A 19,709-nucleotide genomic window follows, 5' to 3' on the forward strand; every position below is an offset into this window, starting at 1 on the left:
GAAATTATCAGTACAGATGCATAGATTTAAGAGAAACTCTAGTATTTTACGAGATTAACAGATGATCAAGAGATTTTTTTTTTTATAAATGAATACATCACTATTATTTTAAATTCATTAGCTTCATATTTCTCACCATTTTTGTGATTTTTTTTCCTTTTTCAGCTATTTTGTGATTCGGTCTCTTTTAATTTTCTTCTCTGGGGTAAAAGAGAAAGATAACCCAGAATATTATTAAACGGGAAGTTATTGTTTAGGAGGTATACTAAAGCAAGAGCACATGTAATAACACAATTACACAGACAAATGGATTGTCTTGGATCGTTTCACGCATGGAAGCTAACACATTATTTCACTTCTCACCCACATTGACTACTGAGATGATTGATTCAGACCTTGATCTTAGGCTTCTTCACGATCATCACCGAGCAATGAGCGTGATGAGCACAGTAATCACTCACGCTCCCGAGAACCGCCCTGCCCAAAACAGAAAAGTGATGATTGTCAGGATGCTATGTATTTGAAAGATGGGGAATATACAAAGGATTTTGAAAAAGAAAGAAAGAAAGAAAGAAAAGGTTGACCTCTTGATAGCTCCATAACCATGGCTTCCAACAACGAGAAGAGAAGCATGGTGTTTATCAACAACCTCGCACAGGATGTTCCTTGCATCGCCTTCAAAAACTTCTATCATTGCGCCATGAACCTAGACAACAAACCAAGCATTATTGTGGTATCTAACAAAAAAAGAAGAAGATAAAATTGTTAAGAAAAAGAAGAAGAAGAAAACTTGTGGATTGTCTCAAAGGTTGAAGCTTTTGAATGATAATAACGACCTAAAGCTCATCTAATCTAATACATGAGCACTGAATACGCATAAAAGTCCAAATCTTGTTCTATTCAAGCTTTGATCTAATATAACAAAGCAGAATAAGGGAACAAGGTAGTCAATATATATCCATACCGACTTGCTCAGACAGAGTGCTTTGGCTTTCTCGATAACCTTAACAGCGGTATGCTTCAAATCAGCATCAACATAAGGCACAACCTCCGCAGTTCCTGAACCGACAATTCATCTCCATAAAAACAGAACCCAAGAAGAAGTGTGAATGAAATCAAAGAGCTTACCGGGGCCAGCGAGACCAACGGCGGAGACGGCGTTAGGTTTGGCGTGGACGATGATGAGCTTGAAAGGGAAATTGGGAGCGTAGGGAGCGAAGAAACGATCGAGAGTCCACTCCAGTGCGTAGGTGCTCTGCTCACTTTCGTCCACACCCACTACCATCACTGGCTTCTCCTCTCCGGTAGCCATCAACTATTCTCCTGCGCTGATCTGTTTCTTGAAGATAACGCCCTCGCGACTAGAAGATCCTACAAATGTACGCACAGAAACAAAAGCCTTTTACTCGTAGATAGTATAGTGTATCTATACAAAGAAAGAGAGTGTGTGTACGTACGAAACAGAGAGGAATGTGATACCTTGATGACGTGGACGGTCCTCGTTACTTCTTGTTACTAACATGGGTCGCTTTCAAATTTATATGGCCGATGAATGGGTTTCCAATGCATTTTGGCGGGCTGGAGGCCCGAATTAAGTTCTATGGAGGATGATGATAATTTGGAAACATTGATCTGCAGCTTATGAAAAGTAAGTATGTATATAAAAATGTTATGCATATCATCATATGAAATAAATGCTGTCCAACTACATTTCGAGCTAAAGTTCCAACATGACTAACTAAATGAACAATTCGATCCAATCTGTAATAATACTATTATATTATCATTTTTATTGGACGTCTCTAACATGAGCATCTCATAATTAAAAAGGGAGAATTAAGAAAGAGTTCTTTTAAAAAAAGAAAAGCTCATAAGAATCTCTATGAGAGTGGTTCAAAAATAAATTCTTCTATAGTTAATCAATAACTAAATTATCATATACTTTGGTTGGAATTCATACAAGTTAATAAGGGGATGGAGATGCTTTTGTTATTAGAAGCGTTTTAAGATGTGAGAATTCCAGATAGAATCTGGACGTCAGCAATGACCACATGACATGTGAGTTTATTTTATGTCAACAAGCAGTGTAAAAAATTAGCAAAAAAGGCTGGACTTGTCGACAGTCCTTTTTCTTTTCGTGTTATTTAATACCACAGTTAAGATTCGCAGACCAAAATAAATGATAGGGAAATTGCAGTATGATAACTATGAAAACTTATTTAATTAGGCAGCTGGATATTGTACTGTTCAATTTTTCATAATGGCGACGTTGTCCCTATGTAGCCGGTCACATATATTAGAAAGAGAATAGTCTAACACAAACACGTTTGTGCATTAATTTTGAAAAGACGTTTTGCAGCAAACAAGAGTTTTCATCTGTTTAATGTTTATCTTTCTATCACTCGTTCTTTAATCTTCCTAACATTTTCTCAATTAGTTTTCAATCTCAGATTTTACATGATTTCCTCTTCTTGTTTTTCGAATCTTATATATTTTATCTTGGTGTTTCATCTCTTCTTGTTCTCTGTTTATTTAAGAAAAAACTCAGATCTAAATAAATTTGAATTCCATGGCTAACCAGAGCTGGAGATGGCAGAGGAGGAGGCAACGTGTCTCTGAGGCGACGGTGGTATCAGAGCTAAGCAAATCTGGTTTTTCTCTCTCCTCCCCCTCCCTCTGTTTTAATTTTTTTTTCTAGGGTTAATATCTGATCTGGTTCAACATCAGTTTCAATGCTCAAACCTTTGTTTGTTTATGGTCAATATCTCGTCTCCCTTCCTCTTATTACAGACTCTCTTTCTCTTCCTCTTGTTATGATATTTGTAATTGATTTTTTTGTTTTATTTATAGATCTGAGAAAATAATGATGAAACGGGAAGGAGAAATGGTGGTGTGACGTCAAGCGTGGTGCAGTGATGAGAATCTGAAGTTAAGAAGTTAGAGAAGAAGATATGTCGGAATCTATGGAACATACTTCCCTTACTGCTACTACCATTTCAACACTGCTCGAAATCTTATGTGGCTGTTCTTACTAGTTTCGGGAGACGGCAGAGGGCTCATAAGGGATGGCGGTTCCCTGTGCTTCTTCTCCATCAGATCTGGTTTCATCTCTCAGCGCCTTGGTGGAAGGTAATACGTGGTGGTTCAGACCTTGAGCAGCGTGAGATTTCAACCTCTTTGCGGCGGTGAGGGTTCGTGGAGTCGGTTCGTTTGTATCCGGCGAATTGGAGCCTCGGGACAACTCCGTGGATGGCAGATTTGAAGGTTTCATTGGTGGATCTGTGTAGGGCATGAACACCCCCGCCAGAGATACTTCGGAATCGGATAAGCCCGCCGTCGGTGTTCACCAGAGGAGCTCGTTCCCCTTGTCTTCTCACCTTCAACCTCTCTCTGTTTTGCTTAGATTAGGTATAGATGTTCTCTGCTTGTTTTCTGTAACCTAACGTTGTTGTTTTGCCGTGGTTGTAACTGTTCCTATGCTTTTTGGGGTTGATAATTAATGCAATTTTATTTTTTTTTTAAGAAAAAAAAGAAATTTAAGCTAGGTTCAAACAGTGATCAATTTTGGACAGAACCGTAAAATCACCATCTCTCTATACATGGTTTTGCAAATATATAAAAATAATGCATGATCACCTAATTATCTTCTCTGTTTTGGTTATTCACCTAAATTGGCCTAAATGATATATGTAATAGGATTTCATATATATTAAACAGAGTGGGTGGTCTGAGAATCGAACATCCGGTTCTACAAGAAGATGACTTTTCATCTAACTTCTATGATAATAATCATGTTATTTGTCTTCCTTAACAGAGTTAATCCTTTGCATTTAACTGATCAAGAGTCCTTTATTCTGTGCTTAAGGATAGAAATGAAAAAAGGATAAAAACTGGTATGAAACAGATATTTCTTCTTGTGTGTGGAAAAAAAAAAGAACAAACAAATTTAGTAAATAAATATGAGATTGAGATATCCGACGCTTGGCAATAATATGGTATTATAGATAATGAAAAATAATTAAAAAGAGAGAATAAAGAAGCAGAGAGAAAGTGGGGGAAAGACGTGGGAGTGGTGGTGGTGGTGAGAAGTTTCTGGAAAAAAAAAAAAAGAATGATGAGAACTATTCTTCAATCACAACTCCTTCCTCCTCCTCCTATAAAACTCCGCCACTCATCCCTTCTCTTCTCTCCATCCCAGCATTCTCGTCCCAACTTGAAATTCACATCTAAATCTTCTCCTTCTCCTCCAACAATCACCATGGCCAGCATCAAAGTCCACGGAGTCCCCATGTCCACCGCCACCATGCGCGTTCTCGCCGCTCTTTACGAGAAGGAACTCGAGTTCGAGTTGATCCCCGTCGACATGAGAGCCGGTGCTCACAAGCAGGAGCCTTTCCTTTCCCTCAACGTAAGTCCCCCTTGTCTCTTCTCTTGGTCTTCATCAGATCTGACGTTTATATCCTTTTTCTTTTAGCCTTTCGGTCAAATCCCTGCCCTCCAAGACGGTGACTTAACTCTATTCGGTGAGTTTATTTTTTTAACTATTGTTGTTTGGTTTATTATATTATAACTTCGAATGTTTACAACCGATCCGCGTCCAGTTAACAAAAATCTTTATATATACCATATATCTATATGTTTTTATAACAGAATCTATATCCATCAATGATTGCTGATTTTTTTTTTGAACAGAGTCGAGAGCCATCACAGAGTACATAGGGGATGAGTACAGCGAGAAAGGCGAGAAGCTTATGTGCCCAGGCTGCAACAAAGTCAAGGCACTCACCAAGGTCTGGCTTAATGTTGAAGGTCAACAGTTTGACCCTATCGCCTCTAAGATCGCATTCGAGCGTATCTTCAAAGGCATGTTTGGCATGACCACCGATCCTGCCGCCGTCCAAGAGCTCGAAGGCAAGCTCGTCAGAGTCTTGGATATCTACGAGGCGAGGCTCTCCAAATCCGAGTTCCTCGCTTGTGATTGCTTCACTTTGGCTGATCTCCACCACCTCCCTGTCATCCACTACTTGATGGGTACCGACTCCAAGGCCCTCTTTGAGTCTCGCCCTAAGGTTTGCGAGTGGGTCAAGAAGATCACTGCCAGGCCTGCTTGGGCCAAGGTCGTTGACCTCCAGAAGCAGTAATAAGGCTTTTGTTTCATCTCTGAGCTTTCTCTAATAAAATGATTGTACCCTCCTCTGTTTGTGTTTTGTGTTTAGTATTGTATCCTCACTCTTTCCAGTTTCTTAACTTGTATCTGTTTGTTGGGTCTTTTATGTTCAATAAAAACAACAGACTTTATGTAAATGTGAAACAGCATTCCCGTTATAGTCAAATCACGCGAGCTACTTAAATCATTCCCAGTATTATTAATATTTTTACTAAATTGTTTGCAAGTCTACAAGGAAGTGGCTGAAGAAGACAAGTTGCTCATGATGTCTTGGGAATCAAGAAAGGTGGTGTTACCCTTGAGAAACGCAGAGTACCAATGTGCAGAGAGTTTTGGAGATCTCTTGCGATGAGGATCACTGAAATTCACAGAGTAAATTCCAAAACTATACTCGTATCCACTCAGTAACTCATACAGGTCCATGAATGACCACACGAAGTAGCCTCTCGTGTCTGATCCATTCCTGCACGTGGTAAATGTTTTGGTTGTTATACACCGACAAAAATAAAATAAAAACAGAGAACAGGAAGTAAGAAAAAAAACACTTTTCTTACCTAACGGCTTTGAGGACAGCACCCATGTAAGCGTGTACGAACTCAATCCTTGGTGTGTCCTCATGCTGCAGCTGCAAATCTTGCTTCATCGGTTTACCTATGTGTTTGCGTTGGCAAGAGAGTTGAGCAGAGAAACACAAAAAAAATAGAGAGCGAGAGAAGTAAAGAGAGAGAGAGAAAGGAGACCATTCTCAAGAATGTAGACAGGAGGATTGCCATAGCTCTGCTTTATATATTCCAGCACACCTTCCATAGCCCATGGAGCAATTTCATACTAGTCCAAACAAAAACAAAACAAGAAAAAAAAAAGTAAGAAAGATGCATTAAAAAAAGGAATATTAGGAGTTTTGCATTTGAAGACTTGAAACTTTTGTACCTCAAAGGCAGTGAAATTCCCAACGTCTGTCCAAAATGAAGATGAAGAATGAGAATGGTTATAGCAAAAACAAACATAGAGACTTTGTTTACTGAAAAGATTTGGTCATACAAGTCAATAGTACACCCATGTCGGCGAAGAATTTGGAGTCTCCTGGAAGAAAAGGTTTGGATTGGGCGTCTGAGACAGAAGCAGCAAGATAGTGAATGACTCCTACAAAGTCAGAGGAGCCTTTAACTAGTTCTGATTCTTCCTCCGAGAAAACAGGCAGCCTTGTTCCAATGATTCTTTTCATTCCATCTGGATAGTCTCCATATGTAAGTGGCCCAAGCATCCTGAGGATTTTTGATGATTTAGACCCTGAAACTTGGATATGAATTATATAACATTTTGTGCCCCTGACTCACCAGGCGTAGAAGAAATCTTTGAATCTTTGAATTGCCAATTCATCATCATTGGAGTTTGTAGAAGGTCTAAATCCTATTGCAAATATGCTGAAGCCTACAGAACCTCCTTGCGTATCCTGCGCATTATATATATATAATATGATGCTTCTTTGTCACCAGCTCAACTTTACTAAATGTATACCTTGTACTTTTGCTTGTATAGTCTTGAAGCAGAGGCGTGCGCAAGAAGCAAGTTATGTGCTACGAGATACGGTTCAGTGGAAGAGTTGCCTGACGAGCAGGTGGAACAACGACCAGGTGGTGTGCCTCCACCGTCGTAACCTCCAATAGTGAATATATTAGCCTCATTGATCGTCGTCCAGAGTTTGACGTGGTTCCCAAACTCTCTGAAGCAAACATCTGCGTAAGCAGTAAAGTCTTTGCTGCAATATTGGCAAAATAAAAAGCAAGTGTTCTTGTATTCAGATCATCCTTCCCTCTAGATACATGTAAAAAGGAAGCTAAGTAAATGGCACTTTGAGTAGCCTACATAATTCTGCAGTTAAGCCATCCTCCATACTCATCCTCGAGAGACTGAGGATGGTCGTAGTGGTACAGTGTAACATGTGGTTCAATTCCTGTAGTAGTAGTAAGTTTAAAAGTAGGGTTATATAGTGGGATATACATATGAAGAAGAAGGGTGTTACCGTGGGATACAAGTTCATGGATGAAGTTCTTGTAGAACTGTAGACCTTTTGGGTTAACAGGACCTCTTCCATCTGGTGAGATAAAGAGCACATAAACTGAATTGGTCCCTTTTAAAAAAAAAATGAAAAAGGGGAGCAACAGGAAACACTAACTGGGTATAAGCCTAGACCAAGAGATGGAGAATCTGAATGCATCTAAGCCAGTTTCCACCATCAGCTGCACATCTTCCTGCAGAGTCCCAATTGGAAATCATGTCATAGTGGTGATAACAACCTTGCCAATCTAATAAAACATAGAGTTTGCACTAAAGTCCAAAGAAAGAGAAAGTGAACCTTGTACTTGTGATACCCATCACAAGTTATGTCTCCATTATCTAAGTTACCTGTTGAAACCATTGAATTTCCAAAATTGATGTTAATGTCAAGAAATTTTTTAAAACCTACTAATTTTGGGTGGTAATAATTTTAATTCTAAAATTGGTGTTAAAAATGTAAAAACGAGCAAGCGTGGTTTAACTAAAATCCAAACACTAAAAATAGAAAGACTAACGAGAGTGAACATAAGTATCCCAGACGCTAGGCTTTTTCCCATCTTCATCATAAGCTCCTTCCCACTTTTCAGAGACCAAACAAAAATTCCTTCTTCAGATGAGACAAAGAAAAAAAAAAGAGGGAAGAAAATATCTTCTTCCATACCTGATAAGCAGAAGTGCCGGATCCGAAAGCGAAGTCGTGAGGGAAATCGTTTCTGGTGTAATTAGCATCGCAGCCGCATCTCACAGCAGCGAGAGTAGCTGCCAGGAGGAACATGGTGATCCGATCCATTCCTCTCTTTCTTGGCTGGCTCCATGCATGGTTCGTGTAAACCATTAAGTAGACACACACACACACCTACCCGCTCTAGTTATTTGTGTGATCAAGAATAAAACAAGTAACTGTATCCACTTCCAATAGTCATTATTATATTGTAATTTATACAGAATAGAGGCCCTACCAAAAAAGTCTTCAATTTCTTTTTGTATCTTTTTAAAACTCAACAACAAATCAGTCAACCAGTCACAATGGCCATGCGTCACTAAATACCGACAAGGCCTTTCTTTATGAGGGAGCAGGGCAGTAGACTGGTGTGCAATTGCTGCTTGATTTTGATTCTCATCGTAACCAAAACCAAAACCGGCTAAACACCCAACCAACTACCATTATTGACTCGAAAGAATACATAAACTAAAAATGCGCATCCAGGGAATCGAACCCTGGTCAGTACCGTGGGAGGGTACTATGATACCACTACACCAGATGCGCTTCATGTCATCCATTCACAGATATATTTGAGAAAGTATGTAACCTGATATGTTGTCAGAAAGGGCAAATATATCCCACAAGTATCTGTATAACCATTTACTGACCAGTTGAATGGTACTTGTTTGCATAATCAAAAATCATCATAATTCTGTTGGATACTGCAACTCACCTATATAGATTGGAGAAGCAGTTAACAATTGGAGAATAATGGGGATTTGTAAGAGATAATAAAGTGAAACCTGAACAAGAGCTGCAGTAACTAAAGCAGATACCGCACCCATTATATTCATGGCCTGTGAATAGCAAAACTCGTATGACATATGAAGAATCAATGGTAGGAGAATAATAAAGCAACTAAATCACTTCCTCGGACCTTTAGTAGGAGAAGCAACAAAGGCGAAGCAGACAAGAGTACATTCATCTTTATAGAGACAGCTCCGCTGCATAAAAAAGGTATGAAAGCAGTCAGCCAGTCACAAGGATAGGAAGAAAGAGATATAGTAGAAGGGGAAAAGGAGGAGGAGTCTTGCCTGAAAACAAGCATGCCGAGATGTCAATTACGAGAGCGATGGAGGCATGAAGGAGCGTCATGGCAAAACAGGCATTAAAGAGACGGAGAACAAAGATTGAATGTATTCTCTTGGACAAACACAGTAAAACGATAGGTCCACAGCTAAACCACAAGAAAGAGAGTCAATTCCAAAGAACCTGAGCTGGGAAGACTTGGCCTCCAGTCAAATTCTGGATGGCAGAGTAAACGTAGAGGAAACCGGCAGGATAAACCAAGGGCCCTGTGTCGCCTTTCAAGCTCCCATACTCTCTCTCTCCCCCAAGAAACCCACTAACCTGTGACATGTAAGCATCCCAAACGATCTTCGTGTCTGTTAAGAGTACCACGGTTAAAACCATGCATGTCCAATGCACACTATTAAATTAAATAAAAATGTGGGAAATTAGATCTCACATGGAACATAGGCGATGATAAGTGTGACGAGGATTGCATCAGCGATGATTAAGGCCAATGCGAAGGGAATTTTAGGTCTTTTAACCAGATCACGTCCATTTGTATCCTTCCCATGCCGACGGCAACGAAAAGCTCTTGACATTAGCCGTGTTTGTTTCTTAACCCCTAATATAATCTGAAGCTAAAGTAACTGCCAAAGGATTTCCGGAGACACAAAAAACGAGACGCGGAAGGCTAGAAATTTCAGCGTCCCTTCTACTTATTGTTAATTGCCACTGCGGTCATAGGTGTTGTGTGTTGCCGTGATAACATGTTTAATTTTTGATTGCTACCGCTGCTTCTTGCGGCTAAAAAACTAACACGGCTATTGCCTCGATATTCGCTGGTGACGCCCGCCCCTCAGTTGTGAAGGATCCAACGTAACGCAGAGAAACAAACACCTACTTGTGACTGATCCTTAATTTAAGCCCATGGTGAAGTTCAATTTATTAAATTTGATTTTTGGTCTTTATTATCTTGAGAAATTGCATTGTATAACATTCAAACAATTAATAATTTACTCCATAGCTAAAATTTTTTTGACTGTGATAGTCAACATATTTTATATCTTATATACCAAAACACTTTTTATATCTACCGGTTCAACATTTCTACTTACGGTAGAACTTATATAAATTAATAATATTAAAACTTTAAATTTTTATTAATTTATAGAGATATTCATTTACAAAACTGGAAAATTTTGAATGTCCAATACGTAAATATCAAGGCTTGTGAGGTGCATGGGCACTGGTAGCATTTGGTGAATAGACCAAACGTGTTGATCCGGCGAACAAAATTGACCATACTTGCCCATCCTCCGAACCCAAATCAAACCCAAACCACCACGAATATGTTTATGCAATAAGTCTCCATCCATCCTCCCACCACTCGTGGAGGTCTCTCCACCGCGTTCTCTGATCAGTAACTTGAAAGTTGAAATGATATAAATCGAAGTGGAGCGTACTACTCCTAATTAAGTTTATTTCGATTTTATGAGATATGAATTCCAGCAAACGACGTTTCAAATTTTCCATGTGCTACAAATACTATCAAAATGGGCTTCATACTAGTAACCCATTTACGTGATATCGGAAATTTCGTAAGGTTTGTCCGTTAATTAACTATAAGCCAGTATTTGGTTTGCAATTCAGCAATTGGATTAGATACTTCGAAACAGGCTCATGTCAATTCAACAAATGGAGGACGACACTTTGGCGGAAGATTTGAGCACTTGGTTTAGAACAAGAACGAAGAAAGACACGAAAGAACAGTTCCAACATGCTTGATGTCTGATTCTTTATTTTTTTCCAACAACTTTACATATATAAGCATTTGATTGAATAAAATTTACATTAAAAACAAGATACATATGCCAATATTAATAACACTTTAATTCAAACTCTATATCAGCTATATATCAGCTTGTCTTAAATGTATATATGATCTTTTGAGAAGCTGTACGTAACATTTTTTGTTTGATCAACTGTTTAAATGATATTAACCAAAAACCATTGAAATGGTGGTAATTAAGCGTGAATTTGGAGTATATATATAGCTTTCTTTATTTGGATGGTCCAGGAGTCTAGGGCTTATAAAAATCAAAAGAAGAACCAGTGAGAATTGTTCGGGATTTATGGACCACTCGCTTTATAAACCAATTTTTAGTTATTATTTATTGTACTATTTACTGTTTACAAAGAGGTACAATTATAGTAATTTCATAACTACAAAAGTTTAAATAGTTATTAGTTTAAAGAAACAATACTGAAGTAGTAAATTTATATCTACTTCGATATCTGTACGGAATGGAATTTTAGTGTTGATTAGTTAAATGTGAAAATCTGTATGCAAATGCTGATAATGATGACTTTGTATATACAAACACTGAACAAGACGAATGTTTTTTTCATCGACAAAATTGATTGATATATATGCATATATACAAATTCTACAGGTGGTGTTAAAAAAAAATACAAATTCTACAGAGTACAAAACATTATATTTTGAAAATTTATCTAATATGTAATTTTGATCTTATGGTATGATTCCTCCATGGTAATGACTTTGTTCCAAGTTTATTCTAATGAATGGTTTGCCCAAAAAAAAATGGTGTGATTCCTCTAGTGCACAACCACATGCTATATATCTTCACTGTCCAGAAGAAGAACCTTGCAAACTTGATTTTGCATTATAATTCTCCATTCATTTCATGATTGACGGTTATATAAATACTAAGATGGCAAACAATAAAATGTCGTTAGGTGGTTCTGGCAAGACTTGCTGTATGGTGTTCTGCTAAGACTTATTTTATATCAGTCAAAAACTAATTAAATCTAAGTTATTTGCTAAAAAAATGAAGCAACAAAGAAGAGATCTAGAGAGAGAGAGAAGAGAGTTTCATGTATTCCTTCATCTGCATATATTATAGACGACACCACCAATCTTTATTTTCTGAATTCAGAGACCATAATCGGCAATTAATTTACCCGAATTGATAAATATTATATGATCATATATATATGGATTATCAAAAGAAAATTTAAAAGCACGCTTACATTTTCACAGTGAAAATTAACAAAATCAGGAAGAACTACACATATATATTTCTTCACAGCCTCAAACCAAAGATGCATCTTATACATATAATCATATATGTTTATTTATATATCTGTAGTACTATATATATGATATATAATACATCGCCATATATATAATGGTAGAAGATGCTGGTCAAGAACCAAACAAGATCATATAAAAAGGAAATCAAACAATCAGCCACGGACCAATTAATTATCCGGTGAGGATAACTTAGCTCCTCTGCCATGATTGGCTCTCTCACCTTCAATAACTCGGTAACGATTTAAGTACTTCCTGAGTTGCTCGGCGTAATCATCAAACCCTAGATTTGCCATAGCCCAACAGATATCGTCTCCATTGACGGTCTTTCTCTTCTCCTTGTGGCATTTATCGGAGGCTTCTCCGGTGACGAAGCTTATGAACTCGGACACACATTCTTGCATAGTCTCTTTTGCTTCTTTAGAGATCTTTGCGTTTGGTGGGAGAATGTTCTTCATGATCCTTCCTACGTTTGCTATCGGAAGTAGTCTGTCTTGTTCTTTTATCATCATGTTTTCCTCTTGTTGTTGATCCTCCACCAATAAACCATCATGATTTTGATGATGAGATGAGCTGCTCCCAAAGTTGTAATTTTTGAATCTATGGATTGGGTTTTCGAACGAATGATAGTTCCCAGCCATCAAATCTTATAAAACGGATGATAAATCGTTATAAATTATAACAACAACTACTGACACTGAAAATTTGAAACAAAATTATATAATCCGCCCACTAATATGGCATAAAAGAAAGAATACAGAAGGAGAGTAAAGGTCTTTACATTATATTTGAATGTATGAATATGAAAATAGTCGGTTTGACAGAGATTTATGTAGTTAGATTAGCTTTATAATGGAGCTAATTAATAAAAAGGAGTTTTATTATATAAGTAGCTTTATGTTTTTCCCAACAAAAAATATATTATAGCTTTATACAAGTAGACAATTAACGGAGAGCGCAACAAGGAGTGCTTATGTTTGGTCTTCGAGTCGATGACGTGTCGTACAATCAAATAAGATCAGAGCCTAGGTCATTTTTTTTTGTCACAGTTTTTTTTGGGTCACATATGCCTAGGTCATTATTATCAAGGAAAATGAGTTTCTCGTAGATATAAAATAACATTAACATTTAATAAAGAAATATTTCAAAAATAGGAATTTATGTTAAATTTTTCATTAAAAAATTTTAGAAAATTTCTCAATATTTTTAAAATATATTTATTGTAATTTGTGTTTACATTCTTAGAAATTTAACTTGAGAAATTTTCATTGCAGATATCTTAAACCTTAATCAAAAGACAATGTGGTAGGTCAAGATAATTTCTCATTTTTCTTGTTTAGTTGTACTATCTTTTAGCAAAATAATTAATTATCTTAAACTTTTACAGTTAAAATGTTTGATTGGTTTTGATTTGTAAGACTATCTCAAATGGTTTCTTCTATTTTAGTATTTTACTCTAAAATGGAGATATAATTTATTTCTAATGGTTTACTCTATATTTTACTCTAAATTAATAATCTTAAATATAATTTCTTTCTATTTTATGATTAATACTTTTATTTTTAAAATTTACAATTTGATAACAGATATTTTGTTTTTCAATTTTTCATAAATTATTACATTTTATATTAAATATATATTATATCAAAATTATATTATAATCCCTCGGTTTTATAAAGTTACATATTTTAGAAAAAATTACTTCAGAATGATCTTTTTGTATCTTTAATGCATGTTTTATCAATTACTTATGATTAATTACAGATTTCAAAAACTTAATTGCACATATTAGATTCTTAATGGTTTAGAATTATAGAAAATATATAATCACAAAAATCATGCATATATAAATGGGATTTAGTCTATCTTATTAATATATGTGAAAAGTCTAAAATATGTATTATTTTGAAACAAATAGAGTATTATATAAGAAAACAAGCGCATAACAACAATACCATTCAAAAATTCAAAACAAAATTGTGCTTTGAATGAGTTGAACGAAGAAAACAAATATTTATTTTATGATCTGAATTTATTGCATAATCTAAATGTTTGTGCATATTTTCAAATGGAGCGAACACAAATTTTACAAAAACGATGTGGCCAACAACATGATCAAGAAGCTTCCCTTTTATCTACCATATTTGAAATATATTTTAATAATTTTGGTGGATCTAAAAGCAATTTACCGGAATATTTAGTATTCATTGTCTATGATTTTAATTTTATGTTATCTTGATTATTTTCAGTTTCAGTTCTTGTTTTTTTGCTGGTATTTAGTTTGTAAATAAATTCTTTTTTTTTGAGTGTTGTAAATAAACTTTTTGTACTTTAAATTTGATAAATAAATTATATGCCTTATAAATGCTATGAAAAAATGATAGTAGCCTTCACACACATGCATACATATATATATATTGTGTTGAACGTAAATATGTGTTGTTTATATATAGTTAAATAACATAAATTTTATAATTACTACAAATATAAAGTAATATTATTTATTACTTTATTTTAGAGTGAACTGAAATATATAGTAGGAATGAAAGTTTTTTTTTTACTTTATAGTAGAGTTTAGAGTAGAAACTAGAGATGGAGGTGGAGATGCTCTGATTGGTCTCTCTTTGAAAGCATGCTTTGCAAGATACTTTTTATTTACGTTAGAAAACCACTTTCTATGCAAAATACATATCATCTAATAACTAATCTAATAGTTATCCATATAAGTTATAGAAAAAGTGAAAAACATGTTAACTCTATTGATTGTATTCTCTCGATTCATCTCTAGAGAATACAATGACAAATTGTATGGCTAAAGAGACTTTAAAGATGTTCAGGTCCAAGTTCATTTATGAAGCTGGTATAAGATAATTAATATATAATGTTAAAATAGATAAAACGATTATTTTATTTTAAATTAATTACTATTTTAGAAAATTATTTGCCTTTGTTTATCATGTCTGAATTTGAAAATATATTTTTAACAATTTATACAGATTTTCTTGTTATTTAATATATTACTATACATTTGAACATATTCACATTTTACTAATATAGTGTTATACAAAATTATATGGTAAATGCTATAATTTCAAATATCTCATTTTGAAATAAAATATTTTTTTCAAAATATTTTTTTGGATGGAATGGTTGTAGTGATGATGACTACGATAATATTATATTAGGAATTTTTTTTTATAATATATTCTTTTTTATCCATCATATCATATCATATATCTTTTATTAATAATAATAATAATTAATTATGTTATTGTTAAAAATATATAATTGGGTTATCAGAAGTGTTTTCTAATATTTTTTGATGAATCGTACGTAAGAGCATTTTTAGCTCCATTTTATTTTTACTTTATACTTTTATAAAATAAATTAAATTATAGAAGTGAATTTGTTTTAATGTATGCATTTGAAATCATTTTATTATTTTAAGTAAAATATAGAAATGCTATTTATATTTCTATATATAGAAATAAAGTAGCATTCTATTTTTCTTAACATATAAGAATTTCATTAGAAACACACACTGGATTAAAATCACTTCAACTATAATATAGGTTTTCTGTTTTATAAGAAACTGCAGAGATAGAAATAGAGTTCAGTTGGAAATGATTTAAGTTTGGTACTAATTGCATAACGAGTTAAATATATTCAGATAGAGATGCAATTATATAACAGTACGTATCTATAACCAGTACCCACCTATGAATAGCTAAATAAATAGAGTTAATTTAATAAGCAACAATATCTAACTTGTGGACCATATAAGAGCACGTCTTGTGGTCTATAATTAGTAGTCTGCTTGCCAAAATTGAAGAGCCATAATTAGGTAGTTTTACTTCTCTTAAAAGGATAAAATGTATATTAATTTGTCACTCCTCTCTCATTGTTCATGAGAATTTAAATAAAACATTGATCTTTGTCACCTTCATGTGGACGAGTATTTTGAGTTTTTTTTTAACAGAGTATTTCGAGTTTGTAATAAAACATTCCCATTTTAACGTTATTGGATGCATATTGTGTCATAGGAATCTAAAAATAATGCACAAGAAATAAGTTTCCTAACGATCGTGTTATTTTGGACTACAGAAAACAAATAAGTGATTTTTAAAAAGAGAAGAAAAAAAAGTGATTTTACATTTTTTTGATGAGCATGAAGTTCTAGAAGTATGATATTTTTGGTATTAATTTATTTTATTTGTTTTCCCCAAAAACCTAAGTCAGGTGGTTCAGTCAGTATTTACAGCTATATATGATAAACAATTATGAAACTGGGGACAAGCGTCGGCCGATAGTGGATCGGGCCACCCTTATAACGGTTAAACAAATAATGTACGTCTTTAGTTATATAATCGATTAAAAATTGAATGATGACGCTTAAAGCATTTATATATTTTTAAGTAGTTCAAAACAGAGGTTTACTTGCTCGTTAGTTGGTTTTAACTTTATATCGAGCAAAAAAAAAAAAGAAGCATGTGTTTCAGATATTTTTTTTTGTTTGAACAAACAATGTATCGCTTTTACTTGTATGTCATATTTGTGCTTCGCAAGACCTTATGTTCCACAATAGTTAGGTTAGATCAAGGATAACAATATCCCTAAATTAATTATAAACGAGTAACAAGAATCATGGAGAAAACATATGAAGCAAAAAAAAAACATATATAGCATTATATTTTTTGTCAAAGGTATATAGCATTAGCCATTAGTGAGTGAGCCCATAAACACATGTATGTATACAAATATAGTAGAGTTTTTACGGCAAAATAGTACATGTTTTACAATATTAAATTCTAAAGTTGGTCACTAAAAATATACCTTTGAAAGATATTCTCTCAAATGGCTTGATAAAAAAAAGCAAATACGACTGATGTGAATCATGTGATTAGGAATATATCGTCGATTCTCCAATATATCTAATAAGAAGCAAATATCGCAAAGTTATATTATATTCATGTCGAACAAAAAAGGCATCGTTTAAATTACTTAACTACCCGTAAGTAAAAATTTAATGTCCCAGTTGTTAATTAGATCGAGTTTAGTGAATCAAGCCAAAGTCATATTAAGCGTGCGATTTGTTTTGTGTGTGGTCCATATGCACTAACATTATTCATTTATTTAGTTAGCCTTGTTTTACTATTAGATTCTTTTCTATTTCAAACTTTTTCCTTATTTTCTCGTTATTCCATTTACACCGATCTAGAGGTCAAGGTTTAAAAATTTATACATCCAAGTCTGGAGTTCAAACCCTAGACAACACAATTTCTACATAAAAAAGTATGGGTTTCAATTCTCGAAAAAGGCGAATTATGCATAAAATTAAAAAAAATATTTACAAGAAATCTTTAGCATAACACAAGGAATACCGTCAGGAATGGATCTCATAGGGCTACTCAGAGTGATGCAGTCAGACATAAATCCTCACAAGACAGGTAGAATTATCGACTGTAATATCGTCTATGTAATGTTTCTTATAATAATCAATCAGAAAAAAAACATGCATATCTGAAATATGTTGACTTGAGCCCTCAGAAATGTATTAAGAGCTAAATCAGATGTGGGCCAGTTGATGATCAACTAAAAGCCCATTGGTTCATCCGTCTTGGAAATCCATCGCCTCTGTTTCGGGCCTCTTCTCACTTTCCAAAGTTTTCATAATGAGCTTCACATTAAAGTTTTTTATTGGTTGCTTTTTTATATCAACAATTTACACTGTATATTTATATTCAAATCTATTTGAACCCTTCTGTTTTATTCATTCAGTAACTGATATACAGCCTAAATAATACAACTTTTACTATATGTATATATATATATATATATATATATTTTTTTTTTTATCATGCTTAGGTTTCTTCAAATCAATATTCTATATAAAACAAATAAAATTGCTATTTTATTAAAATTTAAAGCTGTTGTATTTTATATATGTAAATTTCCTGAAACGAAAATAACAATGAATTTATAATAACTTGTAGTGTTTATAATGTTTTCTAGGTTAAAAGAAAATATTATGATGAAAATATACAAAATAATACTTTTTCTATAGCTTAAAAAACTCAGGACTAATTACGATTCTAAGCTGAGATAAAAAAAAAACTTAGGAACTAATTTGAAATTTTGAATAAAATATCATAGTTGTCAAATTTTATTTTATATATATATATATATATATATATTTACTCCCTAAACATGTAGGGCCGACTTTACATTACCGGAGGCTCTTGGACAAATAAAAAAAACTGGGATCCATAACTAGTTAGATGTTAAAATACTATTCTCTCCGTTTTAGTTTAATTGTTGTTTTAGGGTAAAAATTTATTTTGTAAAATAAGTGTCGTTTATAATTTTAATACAAAGTTAATTGATTTATATTCTAATTTGTTTTACTATTGGTTGAAATATAGTTAGTTGTATTGATAATGATGTTTTTATTTAATATATATACAAAATAAAATATATATTTTAATTTGTGTGTCCAAATCTAAAACAAAAATTAAAATGAAATGGAAAGAGTATATTCTTTCAACTCATGCGTAAAATCAAGCATGTATTTCTATTTGACTTTTAGTTAAAAAAATCTGTAATATTATGTTAATACTATCCAAATCTAAACCAAACATGCTAAAAAGAAATCAAGGCCTTTAATATAATTTGATTTGAAGCGGACCGAGGCCCCCTCCCTCATAAGCCGGTCCTGTAAACAGGCAAACTTCACTAGGTTAAGATTATTACAAAAAGCTTGTACGGGGTTGTTAGACCATAGTTCTTCCTATCATTTTGGTCACGTTAGACAAAAGTATTTAATAGTATAGAAAAAATACATTTTTTTCTATCTTTCTTGTTTATTCTAATTTAAAGTATGGTTGATGAAAACACGAAAGAGTTTTATCGTATAAATATCTCAGTCCATCATCCATGCACCAGTTTACACATAATCATGATGTGAAGTCCATCTTGGGGGTAAAACGTTAGTTTTAGCCTATGAGAAAAAATAAATATCTAAAGTTTGTCTTCCATAAACTCGAGTTAAGAAGAAGACATATACAATGTGGATGATTGGCGTATTTGAAGAAAATGTAACAGTATAAACTCGAGTTAAGAAGAAGACATATACAATGTGGATGATGATTGGTGGTTGTACAGTATTTGTAGAAAATGTAACAGTAAAATTTATGCTATACATGATTTGGTTGTAACTGTAAATTTAAATTTACTGATATAGATTTTTTTTTTGCAGAGAATTTTTTTTTTTTTTTTTGAGCAAACATTCACAGACTCATATAGACTATTAAACCAAGATGGTAACTCTGAATCCATGTGTACGACGAAAAACGGTTGTTTCCGAGCACTACGTGCCAAGCTATCCGCCCTTGTATTCTCCGTCCTAGGTACATGAACAATATCTAAGTTGACGAAACTTATTCTCAAAAGCTTTTGGAGAGAATTTTATTGTGGTTATATTAGTGTGGTTGTATGTTTTTGGCTATAATTTTTTTAAATAACACACGTGAGATATGTGATGTATACATAAAATGATTATTTTATATCAAATAATTTATATTATAAGAAAAATCTAA

The 19,709-nt window shown here is 33.8% G+C and overlaps 4 protein-coding genes, 1 long non-coding RNA gene and 1 other non-coding gene across 7 annotated transcripts; 2 read left to right on the forward strand and 4 right to left on the reverse strand.

Annotated features, from left to right (window-relative positions):
• Positions 1-206: 206 nt before the first annotated feature.
• On the reverse strand, positions 207-1,439 carry LOC106438337 (universal stress protein PHOS34). The gene is made up of 4 exons (XM_013879454.3): positions 1,129-1,439; positions 965-1,059; positions 585-706; positions 207-477 (listed from the first exon to the last, which is right to left on the reverse strand). The coding sequence occupies exons 1-4, from the start codon at positions 1,310-1,312 to the stop codon at positions 390-392; spliced, it is 489 nt and encodes a 162-aa protein (XP_013734908.1). The 5' UTR covers positions 1,313-1,439; the 3' UTR covers positions 207-389.
• Positions 1,440-1,655: 216 nt separating this feature from the next.
• Positions 1,656-3,515, forward strand: LOC125606886. Its single transcript, XR_007338143.1, has 2 exons — positions 1,656-2,651; positions 2,851-3,515. It is a non-coding gene; the product is annotated as an uncharacterized LOC125606886 (long non-coding RNA).
• Positions 3,516-3,896: 381 nt separating this feature from the next.
• On the forward strand, positions 3,897-5,304 carry LOC106438339 (glutathione S-transferase F8, chloroplastic-like). The gene is made up of 3 exons (XM_013879459.3): positions 3,897-4,408; positions 4,475-4,523; positions 4,693-5,304. The coding sequence occupies exons 1-3, from the start codon at positions 4,112-4,114 to the stop codon at positions 5,139-5,141; spliced, it is 795 nt and encodes a 264-aa protein (XP_013734913.2). The 5' UTR covers positions 3,897-4,111; the 3' UTR covers positions 5,142-5,304.
• A 39-nt stretch (positions 5,305-5,343) lies between these two features.
• LOC106438338 (beta-glucosidase 3) lies at positions 5,344-8,140 on the reverse strand. Of its 2 annotated transcripts, XM_013879455.3 has the most exons (13): positions 7,887-8,140; positions 7,741-7,804; positions 7,524-7,573; positions 7,344-7,419; positions 7,191-7,262; positions 7,034-7,121; positions 6,686-6,926; positions 6,505-6,620; positions 6,209-6,432; positions 6,098-6,123; positions 5,908-5,995; positions 5,722-5,818; positions 5,344-5,630 (listed from the first exon to the last, which is right to left on the reverse strand). In XM_013879455.3, the coding sequence occupies exons 1-13, from the start codon at positions 8,058-8,060 to the stop codon at positions 5,396-5,398; spliced, it is 1,551 nt and encodes a 516-aa protein (XP_013734909.2). In that variant the 5' UTR covers positions 8,061-8,140; the 3' UTR covers positions 5,344-5,395. The 2 variants fall into 2 exon arrangements, with proteins under 2 accessions (XP_013734909.2, XP_013734910.2); XM_013879456.3 differs by lacking the exons at positions 7,191-7,262; positions 7,344-7,419; positions 7,524-7,573; positions 7,741-7,804; positions 7,887-8,140 and having other exon boundaries at positions 6,686-6,921; positions 7,034-7,109.
• A 172-nt stretch (positions 8,141-8,312) lies between these two features.
• Positions 8,313-13,634, reverse strand: LOC111214597 (nuclear transcription factor Y subunit B-5-like). Its single transcript, XM_048775882.1, has one exon. It carries the CDS (start codon positions 12,753-12,755, stop codon positions 12,285-12,287), a length of 471 nt encoding a protein of 156 aa, XP_048631839.1. The 5' UTR covers positions 12,756-13,634; the 3' UTR covers positions 8,313-12,284.
• On the reverse strand, positions 8,422-8,492 carry TRNAG-CCC. The gene has a single exon. It is a non-coding gene; the product is annotated as a tRNA-Gly (tRNA).
• Positions 13,635-19,709: the final 6,075 nt, after the last annotated feature.

Source organism: Brassica napus, chromosome A3 (assembly GCF_020379485.1).
Source record: "Brassica napus cultivar Da-Ae chromosome A3, Da-Ae, whole genome shotgun sequence".
NCBI classification, from domain to species: domain Eukaryota; kingdom Viridiplantae; phylum Streptophyta; class Magnoliopsida; order Brassicales; family Brassicaceae; genus Brassica; species Brassica napus.

Excerpts from the sequence above, each read along its gene's own strand:
- LOC106438337 (XM_013879454.3), bottom strand. The coding sequence starts at position 1,312 with ATGGCTACCGGAGAGGAGAAGCCAGTGATGGTAGTGGGTGTGGACGAA. Across the intron at positions 1,060-1,128 it reads CGTTGGTCTCGCTGGCCCCG|GAACTGCGGAGGTTGTGCCT; the intron begins GTAAGCTCTTTG and ends TTGTCGGTTCAG. Across the intron at positions 707-964 it reads CACTCTGTCTGAGCAAGTCG|GTTCATGGCGCAATGATAGA; the intron begins GTATGGATATAT and ends TTTGTTGTCTAG.
- LOC106438339 (XM_013879459.3), top strand. The coding sequence starts at position 4,112 with ATGATGAGAACTATTCTTCAATCACAACTCCTTCCTCCTCCTCCTATA. Across the intron at positions 4,409-4,474 it reads AGCCTTTCCTTTCCCTCAAC|CCTTTCGGTCAAATCCCTGC; the intron begins GTAAGTCCCCCT and ends TTTTTCTTTTAG. Across the intron at positions 4,524-4,692 it reads CGGTGACTTAACTCTATTCG|AGTCGAGAGCCATCACAGAG; the intron begins GTGAGTTTATTT and ends TTTTTTGAACAG.
- LOC106438338 (XM_013879455.3), bottom strand. The coding sequence starts at position 8,060 with ATGGTTTACACGAACCATGCATGGAGCCAGCCAAGAAAGAGAGGAATG. Across the intron at positions 7,574-7,740 it reads GGATACTTATGTTCACTCTC|GTAACTTAGATAATGGAGAC; the intron begins GTTAGTCTTTCT and ends TGGTTTCAACAG. Across the intron at positions 5,819-5,907 it reads TGTCTACATTCTTGAGAATG|GTAAACCGATGAAGCAAGAT; the intron begins GTCTCCTTTCTC and ends GCAAACACATAG.
- LOC111214597 (XM_048775882.1), bottom strand. The coding sequence starts at position 12,755 with ATGGCTGGGAACTATCATTCGTTCGAAAACCCAATCCATAGATTCAAA.